General features: G+C 42.4%; 1 protein-coding gene across 1 annotated transcript; it reads right to left on the bottom strand.

Moving 5' to 3' along the window:
* Positions 1–791: 791 nt before the first annotated feature.
* On the bottom strand, positions 792–10,602 carry LOC113105415 (splicing factor 3B subunit 2-like). The gene is made up of 22 exons (XM_026266468.1): positions 10,469–10,602; positions 9,982–10,025; positions 9,838–9,900; positions 9,599–9,733; positions 9,194–9,256; positions 8,328–8,457; positions 7,192–7,295; positions 6,996–7,104; positions 6,724–6,824; positions 6,454–6,642; positions 6,097–6,219; positions 5,938–6,018; positions 5,198–5,425; positions 4,924–5,073; positions 4,755–4,844; positions 4,564–4,671; positions 4,370–4,477; positions 4,126–4,271; positions 3,937–4,038; positions 2,843–2,942; positions 1,787–1,981; positions 792–986 (listed from the first exon to the last, which is right to left on the bottom strand). Exons 1-22 carry the CDS (start codon positions 10,572–10,574, stop codon positions 915–917), a joined length of 2,547 nt encoding a protein of 848 aa, XP_026122253.1. The 5' UTR covers positions 10,575–10,602; the 3' UTR covers positions 792–914.

Below are 10,602 nucleotides of genomic sequence, written 5' to 3'. Positions count from 1 at the left end.
AATTTTATAATTTAGATGGGTGTCATAAACATGACTAAGTATCTCATAATTCTACATAATTGACTTTCTATCTTGTAGTCAAAATTTCTAGCTTTTATTTCATAATTCAGAATGTCATAAATGATCTCAATTTAAGTTAATAATTTTTTTCCCCCATAATTGCTATTTTTATCTCATTGATGACTTAGTATGTCATTTTTAACTTGTATCATAATTTTTGTTCTTTTGTTCAGAAATGGGCTTCCATAAGGAAACATGACTGGTGTTTAGTGTGCAGTGAGCACCAGCACATCTCCTGAATAAAACTCATGTCTCCCTCATCAGAAATCATGATGCCAATGAAGAACTGAGATGATATTCGAGACAATGAAGTCAGTGTTTGGACGTCGTCTGGAATGTGTCGAACTGGATTCATGCGCCGTGTTTGATGGGAAATGAGTGTTGTCTGCTCTCGACTGAGGTCAAGTGACAGTGAAAGTGTTATGTAGGTCAAAACAGATCCCAGACATCAGGTGATGGTCAGACTTCCTGAAGACGCTCTCACTCGCCCCCTGCTGACCCGAGCGCCTCACTGCAGACCCAAGATTAAACCTCAAATCCATCACAAACATGTTTCCTGTGGTTTCAGCTGATGGGGATGTTACAAAGTCAACACTCATGGGGATTCATTTATTGCCAGTTCAATATTTTAGAGTAGAGCATGTCTATAAAAATAACTACTATAACTATTTCTTAATTGTGTAAACCTAAAAAAAAAAAATCATAACATCAGTTTTTCATGGACTGGTATTTTATTTACAAAAACATCAAGCATAAATGAAAAACGTGGCTCATTATCGTGTGACGTACAAACACTGGGGCTCTTCTACACGACATAAGAGAGGAAGGAATGAAGGATGAAGGTCAGCGCAGGGCTAGAACTTGAACTCTTTATATTTCTTGGCTCCAGAGCGTGTGTCCTGCGGCTGAGCCTTGCGCTTCTTTTGCTGCAAGGAACACAGAAGAAAAAGATTTCAGGAAACCATTTACAAAGATGATACCTTCGTTTATCAGAGACACAAACCGGCTTCACTAGAAAATATATATTTATTGCTTTTAATGCAGAAATTAATATGTTGATAAGAATTATTTTTCTATTTTATTATAGCATCCTTTTGCAAAGCATTAAAATAAAACCTTTTACCTTAAATCAAAAATGTGAAAAATTTGGTGTGAAGACAAGAAATCCTATTTAGAAATATAGAATATAGTGATTTTCATGGCAATGAAGCACATTGAGTCTCAGTGTGATGAGAAAAATTATATATAAAATGCCTGATTTTATGTAAAAATGTATATATTTTTTAAATAAAAACATTATTGTTTATATAATCAATTGTGCATATATACTTAAAACAAATCTGCATATTAAAAATATGTAATTAGTATGTGTAAATATATGTGTAATATAAAAATATGAAGCCTATTAATTATACAAAAAGTATAAAAGCAGAATTATTCATTTAATTGCCTGATTTTGTGTCTTCATTTAGCAGATACATTTGTTCAAAGCATCTAACAAATGAGGAAAATCATAAGAATGGTCAAATATATATATATTTTTTTAAAGCTGGATAGATGATCATTCAATAACTTAATGAGAATCATGAACAAAGACAATAAGGATTTTTAACTAAGCTCTCAAGATTAGACAGTAATGGAAATGAAGATAAGTTTAAACTAAAGCACTAACCCGGGATATAAGTTCCTGTTAGTTAGTCTGATTTGGGTTTATGACTGATCTCACCTTCTGTTTGGCGGCGTGCTCCGCCACCATGTCGCTGAAGTCCTCTTTCTCCACCTGCTGCTCTCTGACGTGCTCCTCGTACTTCTGCGTCATGGCCATGGGGTCGAGCTCCAGCTCCTCCGGCGCCAGAGCCACCTCCACCCCCTGAGAGTCTCCACCCAGCACCGAGACTCCTCCCTTTCGGCTGGTCACCGTCTGCACCACAGAGGAACACACGACAGTATTCAGAGGACACTTCCTCCACCCAGCCCCTGCTCGTTTATCTCTCGCTGGTATTTTAAAGGGAAACGAGTGCCGTATGGATGGAGTGAAACGAGGCGGATGCTGTCTGGCTGTCTCATGCTTATTAATGCATCAGGCTTTGTTTTTGCAAATATAAATGGGAAGATGATGCATAGCAGGCCTGGATCTTGAATCATGATGCGATTCATTTAGAAACACATCAATATTAATTGTTACAATTAATTAACTCCAAATTAATTTGCTATCTATTTTTATTTTTTAGCTATAATCTACCATCAGATAAAAAAAAGCCCCATTTAAATGATATCAAATGTAAATGCATTAATATTGTACGTGAATCAGCATTTATTTACTGTTTAATTATACATGAAATAATGAAGACTTGCTAACAGGATACGTGAAATAATGAATATGCAATATTGCATATATTTATAAAAATGCTCCTCTAGAGTTATGTTTTTCTAATCGACTAATAGGTTCCTCACACATTGGCTTTTCTGAGGAAAACAATATTTATTAATGTCTTTATGCTGTTTACAATTACGAGATATTCCATTTGTGAAGCTGTTTTGTTTCAACACCTTCTGATGTTCACTCATGTTTATTTCATGCAATAACTAGTAGTAAAGATGAAGATAATCTGTTCACGTGCCACATTAAAGAATTTAAAAGCTGAGACTTTGTTTTGAATCAGAAGTAGCAAAGCTTACTGGGATTGTTGGATGACAGGTGCTAAGAATGGGATTTTAAACCGGTGGGAACTGATATTGGTTGCACAAGTGCATTGTTGGGTGTTAAAATGTGTGTGTGTACCGTAGACATGTCGTAGATGTGTGTGGACGCCATCATAGCGGCCCCGACCGGCCCCGTCCTCCTCTCCGGCAGCACTGTGAACAGCTGAGGCGTCTCGTTTCTGAAACACACACAAACACGAGAGACATGAGCATGACAGCTCACCAGACAACACCTGCAGAGCTCAAACCTCACACTTCAACCACATCAGGTCTGTCCGAGCTCTCACAGAGCAGAAACACATCGAGTCGTAAAGTGTTAACCCTACACAGTCACACATGATAGATGAATTAAGAGATGATCAACATGATCAAACGACTGCTGGAAAACTCTGACTGAAGTTTAGACTTTTTTTAATCAAGTGAAAGCCCTTGAGTATAAATGCAGAACATCCTTCACGAGGTCAAACCTTTACTGATTTTTACTGACTCTTTAATGCAAGAATAACTATATTGTTAATAATATTCCATGTTGAACTCTTACTGGACTGAATCAACTTAGGTTTACTTGATTATCAAATATGATATTTAGGCTTTCGAGGAACGTTTATCTGTTCATCTCTCGATCATTGCATTGCATAATGTGTTGTTTCGAAACCACAGCTTTGTTTATAAAACTAAACATTAATATCACCTTACTGAGACATATCATAGAAGATATAGAGTGAGTGATGACATTTATAACATTTTGTGTCAGTAGTCTGTTATACTGCTATAAATGTATAGATTTATATATTACATATCAGACTTTCATTTAACTTTTTGGCCATTTAAATTACAGCATCTGCACCAAATTTCATATTTTTGCTTAGCTTGATTGATAAAATTTATATATATATATACACATGTGTGTAGAGAGGTGCTTTTCCCTCCAAATATGAGCAAAATATTTTCAATATATCACTACATAAGCCATAAAGGCCTGATGTATCATATGAGATACATACATGTATATGTGTGTATATACACACACACACACACATGCATGCAAATGTTCAAATATTGTCTAAAAGTCCAAAAATGAATTTGATACGAGCAGCTGATTTTAAGTGAAAGGGCTTGAATCTGGCTCTGCTCCTCACAGAAGCAGGTGTTTGCTCCCAGACAGACACTCACCCGTCCATGGCCTCCTCGATCTTCTTCTTCCTCAGCTCGATGAGCTCTGGGGTCTCCATCCCGGCAGGAACGGAGGAGAAGCCGCCCGGCGTGATCAAGCCGCTGTCAAACAACGAGAGAGAGCAGACATCTGTGAGTCCTCATGTCTCAAACACACACACACACGAGCCAATCAGAGACGAGCAGCACCTGTCTGCAGGCGTGAAGAAGCCCGTCTCATCCGGTTTCTCTTCATCACTCTCCTCCTCCTCCTCCTCTTCCTCAGACGACTCTTCATCAGACGCCTCCAGCTCGCCCCACGGGGTTCGATCCACTTCCTCGTCCTCTGCTTTGGCCTGTGAACATGATCACGCAGACTCAGTCAGATCTCCTCACAATCAATGATTCAGATCAGCAGGCACGTGTTCAGGATGTGATTGGGTGGTCTGCTCACATGGAAGTCTATGGCGTTGGTGCCGAACACGTCTCCGTACAGCGGTCTGCCCGTCTCATCCACAGGGGGTTTACCCCATCCGCCCGCATGATACCCAAACGAACAGCCCTGAAAGAGACACACACCTCATCAGGAAGAGTTAGGATAAACCATGGGCAAATATTGCAGATGGTGTGTGTTTGAGTGTGTCTGACCTCAGGGATGGGGGCGTTCAGGCCGGGGATCTTCAGGTTTGGGTACGAGGGTGGAGGTCCGTATCTCTGCATGGCGATCAGCCACGGAGGAGGAACTTTGTGAGAGTTCTGCGGAGACACACACACACAATCACAGAAGTGTGTACTTCCACAGCTGGTGTTGTGTAAAGCAGCGCAGGATGAACACTCACGGGTCCGGTGGGCATCCCGAGAGCCACTCGCAGCTCAGCGGACAGATCGCCCGGCTTCTTCTCCTTCAGACGCGTCTCGAACTCTTTACCCTGACACATGAGCACCGGAGCAGAGTTAGTGACGCTGCAGGAGTGTCATCATCACTCACATCAGGTAACACAAACGCACCTCGTAGTACAGGTCCCCGTGGATGGTGAGCTTGGGCTTGATCTGCCACTTGAAGAAGGCGTCGTGCAGCTTCTGGTAGTCGATGTCGATCTTCCCCATCTTGGGCCGAACTTTCTCTCTCATTTTGGTCTTCATGGTTTTGGCGTCTTCCTGCAGGAACACAGAGACGTCAGTGAAGCTGACAGAGAAATGTTTAAATGAAGCGGTGCACACTGTTGTTTGATGCCCTTGCTCAGGAACAGAGCGTGTGAGATGTGTGTGAGCGTGCGTGTACCTTCTCCTGCAGGGCTTCTCTCATCTCCTGGATGCCGGTTCTCCTGATGAACTCGGGCAGCTCAAACGGGGGCTTCTCTATGCCTCTCTTGCCCTGCAGGTACTTCCTCTTGAAGCACCAGTGACGGGGCACAGGTACCGTGTTCCTGGTGGCCTTCAGGTGAACCAGCAGCTTGGGCTCCTGCGCCGTCACGTCGTGCATCTCCACCACGTCTGGACGCGCCACAAGCTGAGGAACACATGAGAAACACTGAAGATAGCACTGGATCCACTCTGAAGTGAACTGAGCATGCTGTCTGAATGCCAAGTCTAAATGATGAAGACGGCTTAGTGCTATGCATTGCATATTAAAGGATTAGATCAGCCAAAATTAGCTGATAATGTTCTTTAACGTTTGGAGAAATGAGGCACTGCATGACTCGCTCAACAACAGATGCTCTGCAGTGGATGGGTGCCGTCAGAACCAGGTCACTTCCTTTAGCTGATTGAGTGCTGTGGATTATTTTATCAGCTGTTTGGACTCTCAGTCTGACGGCACCCATTCACTACAGAGCATCCACTGATGAGCGAGTCATGCAATGCTAAAAAAAAACTTATCTTTTATGACAGGAGCTAAATTTCATTCAACTATTCCTTCAAGCTCATTTACAGTTAAAACATCTACATCTAAAGGTATTGAACTCAGAACTGGTTTTAGGAGTAATTTTGATCAAACGAAGAGAAATTAATTTCATTTGTTACCTGTTTGAGCTCTGCCACCGTCAGCCGGTTCATCCTCCTGAGCTTCTTTTTGGACAACTTGGGCAAGTCCTTTTTGGTATCCTGTCAAACAGGAAGTGGACGGCGTTAGACAGGAATACCGTCAGGAAACCACAGCTGTGGAAGTGGCCTTCAACTCACCTCGTCGCTGTCGTCGCTGTCCTTCTTCTCCAGCTCGAACCCCTTCTTCTTAAACGAAAGGATTTCTGGCTTCTCGGGCTTCTCCGGCTCCTTTTCCTTCTCCTTTTTCACGTCATCTGTCAGCTGTGATAGAAAGCCATTGAGTGCACCATCCATCAAAACACGAGAGTTATGTTCAGTCTTTAAAATGTCAAATGGTGATGGATGAGTGTGAAGCAAGCAGCAGATCAAACTCCAAACAAGCGGCATTCTTTACACTTTCTCACATCAAACACAAAGTTTTGCGGTTTAGTTTCAACAAAATATTTTCTGGAAGCTCCTCATCTCAAAGCATCAACGAACGTAGCATTTTCTGACCTTGAAGGCCTCAAAGATCCTCTTGAAGATGATGTAGTTCGGGTCGTAGACCGCAGGCTCCTCCGTCACGTACTCGATCTCCACCTCGGGCTCCCTGTCATTGCTCTCCTCTTTCTTCTTCTCCTCCTCCTCCTCCTGCTGCCTCTTCTTTTTGTTCTTCTTCTTCCTGTTCCTGCGCTTGCGATTTTTCTAGAATTAAACCAGGAGAAACTCAGTAAGTCAGATCAACGAGAGCCTCGCCAACGCTGCTCACAGATGTGCGACACCTACATCTTTTTTAGAAAGACCGCTCTCATCGTCCTCGTCCGAGTATCCGCGGGTGGAGGAATTATTCAGATCCGTGTCAGCGCTCTCCTGGTCATCATAGATCTCTGTGGATAAAACCAGCAGCAGATATTATTATTTCTACACTGTCTGAACGCAAGCACTCGCTCTCAGTGCAAAACTGAGTGTTTCTCCTCTGATGATCAGACTTGATGTGCTCGAGTGCTCTCATCTCATAAATATGATCATTAGCAGTATTAAGGTGGATTGTCAGTGACCTGTGGGGGCGACGCTGAGCTGCTCCTGCCTCATCTCCTTCAGCTGCAGGATCTTCTCCAGAGCCTGAGGGATCTTGGGTCCGATGCCCACTTCCTCACCCTGCCACGACTGCACAAACAAACAGGTGAAGATGAGTGAAGAGACTGTGTCTGTGTGTCAGACCGATCATGTGCTGAGGCGCTCAGGGTCTCACACCTCTCTGGCGTCTTCTCCCGGAGGGGGCGGGACCTTCTGTCGTTGATTGGCAGATTGGGGCAGCAGAGAAACTCCTGGAGGGGCGGGGCCACCGGGAGTCCCAACTACAGCAGGACACAGATCATGTTTAATGTTAAAATCACTCTTATCTGCAACAGATTTGAAGACTGCAGTCATCTCAATCCAGTCTGGTTAGCAAGAGGCAAGACACATAAGGTGAATTGGGTCCAATAAAAAAAATAATAGTAATTAAACACTCCCTATATTGATAGAACACATTGCAAACTTTCTGGTTACAAGTTTTCTGAACGTTATGTTTGAATATACAAATGAGGCATTATGCAAGTAAATATGCACTTGCATACATTTCCAGAAAATACATCTGAACATTCATTTTGAGAAAACAACCTTTAAAAAGTGCTATGACTGAAATCTACAGTGCACTTAAATAAACACTTAAAAGTGTATTGTGAATGTTTTCTTTCCACTAGACTGAAACAGCATGTAACGAAAAGCCAAATATATCTTAAATCTCAAAATTAACCAGTGCAAGTAAAAAATGCATTTTCCTGTGGTGTATTGCCTATTATATATTATCAGTGAAGTGAAACCAAAGGGCATCCAATCAGCATATCATCACATTAGGTTAAAGGTGCTGTATGTGAGAACTTGACTCTAATAAAGCATAAAAATACCATTGTATGTTTGCAGATATTTAAGAAACATGCTAAGTTAACATACATATTTATCTGAAAACAGTGCTACAGTCAGTTATTCTCCTGTGAAATGTGTGTCCCGGGCTGGAACGTCTGTCTCTGTTTTGGTTTGTGAAACCCTCCCACTGCCAGTTTATCTAATTGTATATCATCACCCGGGTTGCCAGTTGGTGGAAAGCACAGCGTATTTGATTTAATTCATTGTTGAGTTTGCTCGTTCCTGTTTGTGTCATCAATCTGGCAACCTGTGTGTGTCAAGTCTGAGGAGGAAGAGCCGGGTGAAAAAACCCTCTCCAATATTTTGAATTTGGACTGTAATATGTCAATCCTACATACAGCAGCTTCAACATAAATTCAGAGCATCCTGGTGAATCAGTGTTTGGCCATGTTTCTGCAGGATGAATTCGGAGGGGCGCTGACCTCTGAGAGGCGGGATGGGGGGCAGGAGGTTGGGTCGTGGTCCCAGTTCAGGTCCTCTGGTGCCTGGTGGAGCCCCCTGCTGGATTTTAGCAAGTTCCTGCTGCCTCTCGTGTTCCAGAAGCACAGCAGCCTGAGACAGAGACAAATAAACACTTTATTTGTACAGACTTAACACACGCACAATCGTCACAGAATACACATCAAAACATTTAGACAATATAAAAGATTGGGATCTGTATGATTTTTTTCTGTCTTTTATGCTCAATATTTATTTGAAATAAAATACAGTAAAAACTGCAATATTTCAAAATATTTTCCCATGTGAATGTGTTTTAAAGTGTAATTTATTTATGTGATGCACAGCTGTATTTCCAGTCTTCAGAGTCACATGATCTTCAGAAATCATTCTGATCTGAAACATTATCAATGTTGAAAACAGTTGCTCTGTTCAATAGTTTTTTTGAAAACCGTGATACATTTTTATGAGGATTCTTTGATGAATACAAAGCTGAAACATGTAACATGTAATAATACTGTAACAGGGCTTAAATGTCACTTTCTACACATTTCGTATAATCATAATAGTGTTCCTGTAGCTCAATTAGTAGAGCATTGCACTATCAAGCGCAAGGTTGTGGGTTTGATTCCCTGGGAACACATGATAGGTAAAAATTGATAGCCTGAATGCACTGTAAGTCACTTTGGTTAAAAGCGTCTGCTAAATTTATTAATTTAATCATAAATCCCAAAGGTTTGAACAGTAGTGCATAAATAATTCACAATCAAACAGCGGAGATTGCCTGAGCCAAATCCTTCTGAATTCAGCAGCACGGTTGAAAACAGCAATAAGATTAAGTCTTTCTCACCCGTTTCTGCTGCTCCAGGAGTTCATGCTCCTTCATCTGCTCACCCATCACCCGTGAATCCCCCTGAACACACACACACACACACACACACACACACACACACACACACAGCTGTGACCCAAGTGAAACTCCTAACTGTGGTACACCATTTAACCTGTTTAGCATTGCATTTTAATTCTAATTAATTAAATTATTTTAAGTTAATCATGTGAGAGTTTGTGTTTACTGATGATGAGCGAGATGCAATCGTGCATATCTCTGATCAGTAACGCTCAGACCGTATTGCACAAATTAAACTGACTGTGTCTGATAGAAGTGCCTGAGCTACAGAAGTGGAGCTCGCTGGTAAAGTCACGCACCTGAGGTTGAATTGTAATGTTTCACACACAGAGCTGTGTCTCTCACCTGCGTGGCTCTGTCGTCGTGCTGCATCATGTGGATGGGTGGAGGACCCCCCATCATGTTCATGGCCTGCATCATGTTCATGCCCGGCGGCAGGGGCATGGAGGGCATCGGGGGCATGGGCGGCAGACCTGGCATCTGACACACACACACACACACACACACACACACAGATACTGGTCTTTACAAACACAACTAATCTAAGCAAAGCCAGAGAGAGAATAAACAAAACATGGCAGTACCGTAGTAGTCATGATCTTGTCGTCTCCTCCTTGCATGTTCGGTTTAGTTAAGATCATCCCAGACTGCAGAAGAGATCAATGTACAGCTCAGACAAAGAAATGCATCGCATGAGCAGATCTGCAGTTAAAGCGTGCGTAAGTTACCTGTGCGTAAGATTTCAGTCGCTCTATGAGCTCCTCTCTGGGACCTGGACAGCAGAAAACACACACAGATATGTGACTCTGGAGAATAAAACCAGTCATAGCAGCTCAGGTATATTTGTAGCAATAGACAACAATACACTGTATGGGTCAAAACTTCCGATGTTTGCTTTATCACTCACTCACTCACTCACACACACAATCACTCACTCACTCACTCACTCACACTCACACTCTCACACACACACACACACACACACGAGCGACTTCACTTACGCTTAACTTGTGCTATTCACAGTCTTACGTGTTTTAATCACACAAATAAATGTAAACACAGTTTCCCATAAGACGTGTTTACATGTGGACACACTTTAACGCGAGGTTTTGTGCAGTGAAGACCTGAGCAGCAGACAGGGACATAACAGGCTAAGCGGCTAACGCTAGCTCGCGAGACACACAAACAGAGCTCGTTCACACGCGTTCATCTCACCCATGTTAGGAGCTCCGAGCTCGGCCAGCTTGGCCTGCAGCTCGCCGTGGGTCCATGTGTTAATATCGGGATTTGAGTCAGCGCCCGGCGGCCCGTCGCTAGCCATGATGAAACTCTACCGAACAAACGCGTTC

Source organism: Carassius auratus, chromosome 7 (genome assembly GCF_003368295.1).
Source record: "Carassius auratus strain Wakin chromosome 7, ASM336829v1, whole genome shotgun sequence".
NCBI classification, from domain to species: Eukaryota; Metazoa; Chordata; class Actinopteri; order Cypriniformes; family Cyprinidae; genus Carassius; species Carassius auratus.
The sequence above is the reverse complement of the archived record's forward strand: the minus strand, read 5'-3'. Positions and strand labels throughout refer to the sequence as shown.

Bases quoted from the DNA above. Each gene is read 5' to 3' on its own strand.
- LOC113105415 (XM_026266468.1), bottom strand. From the start codon at position 10,574: ATGGCTAGCGACGGGCCGCCGGGCGCTGACTCAAATCCCGATATTAAC. The intron at 6,825-6,995 runs GTCACTGACAAT...TTTTATCCACAG, and splicing joins GCTCAGCGTCGCCCCCACAG to AGATCTATGATGACCAGGAG. The intron at 1,982-2,842 runs GTACACACACAC...TCTGTGGTGCAG, and splicing joins ACATCTACGACATGTCTACG to ACGGTGACCAGCCGAAAGGG.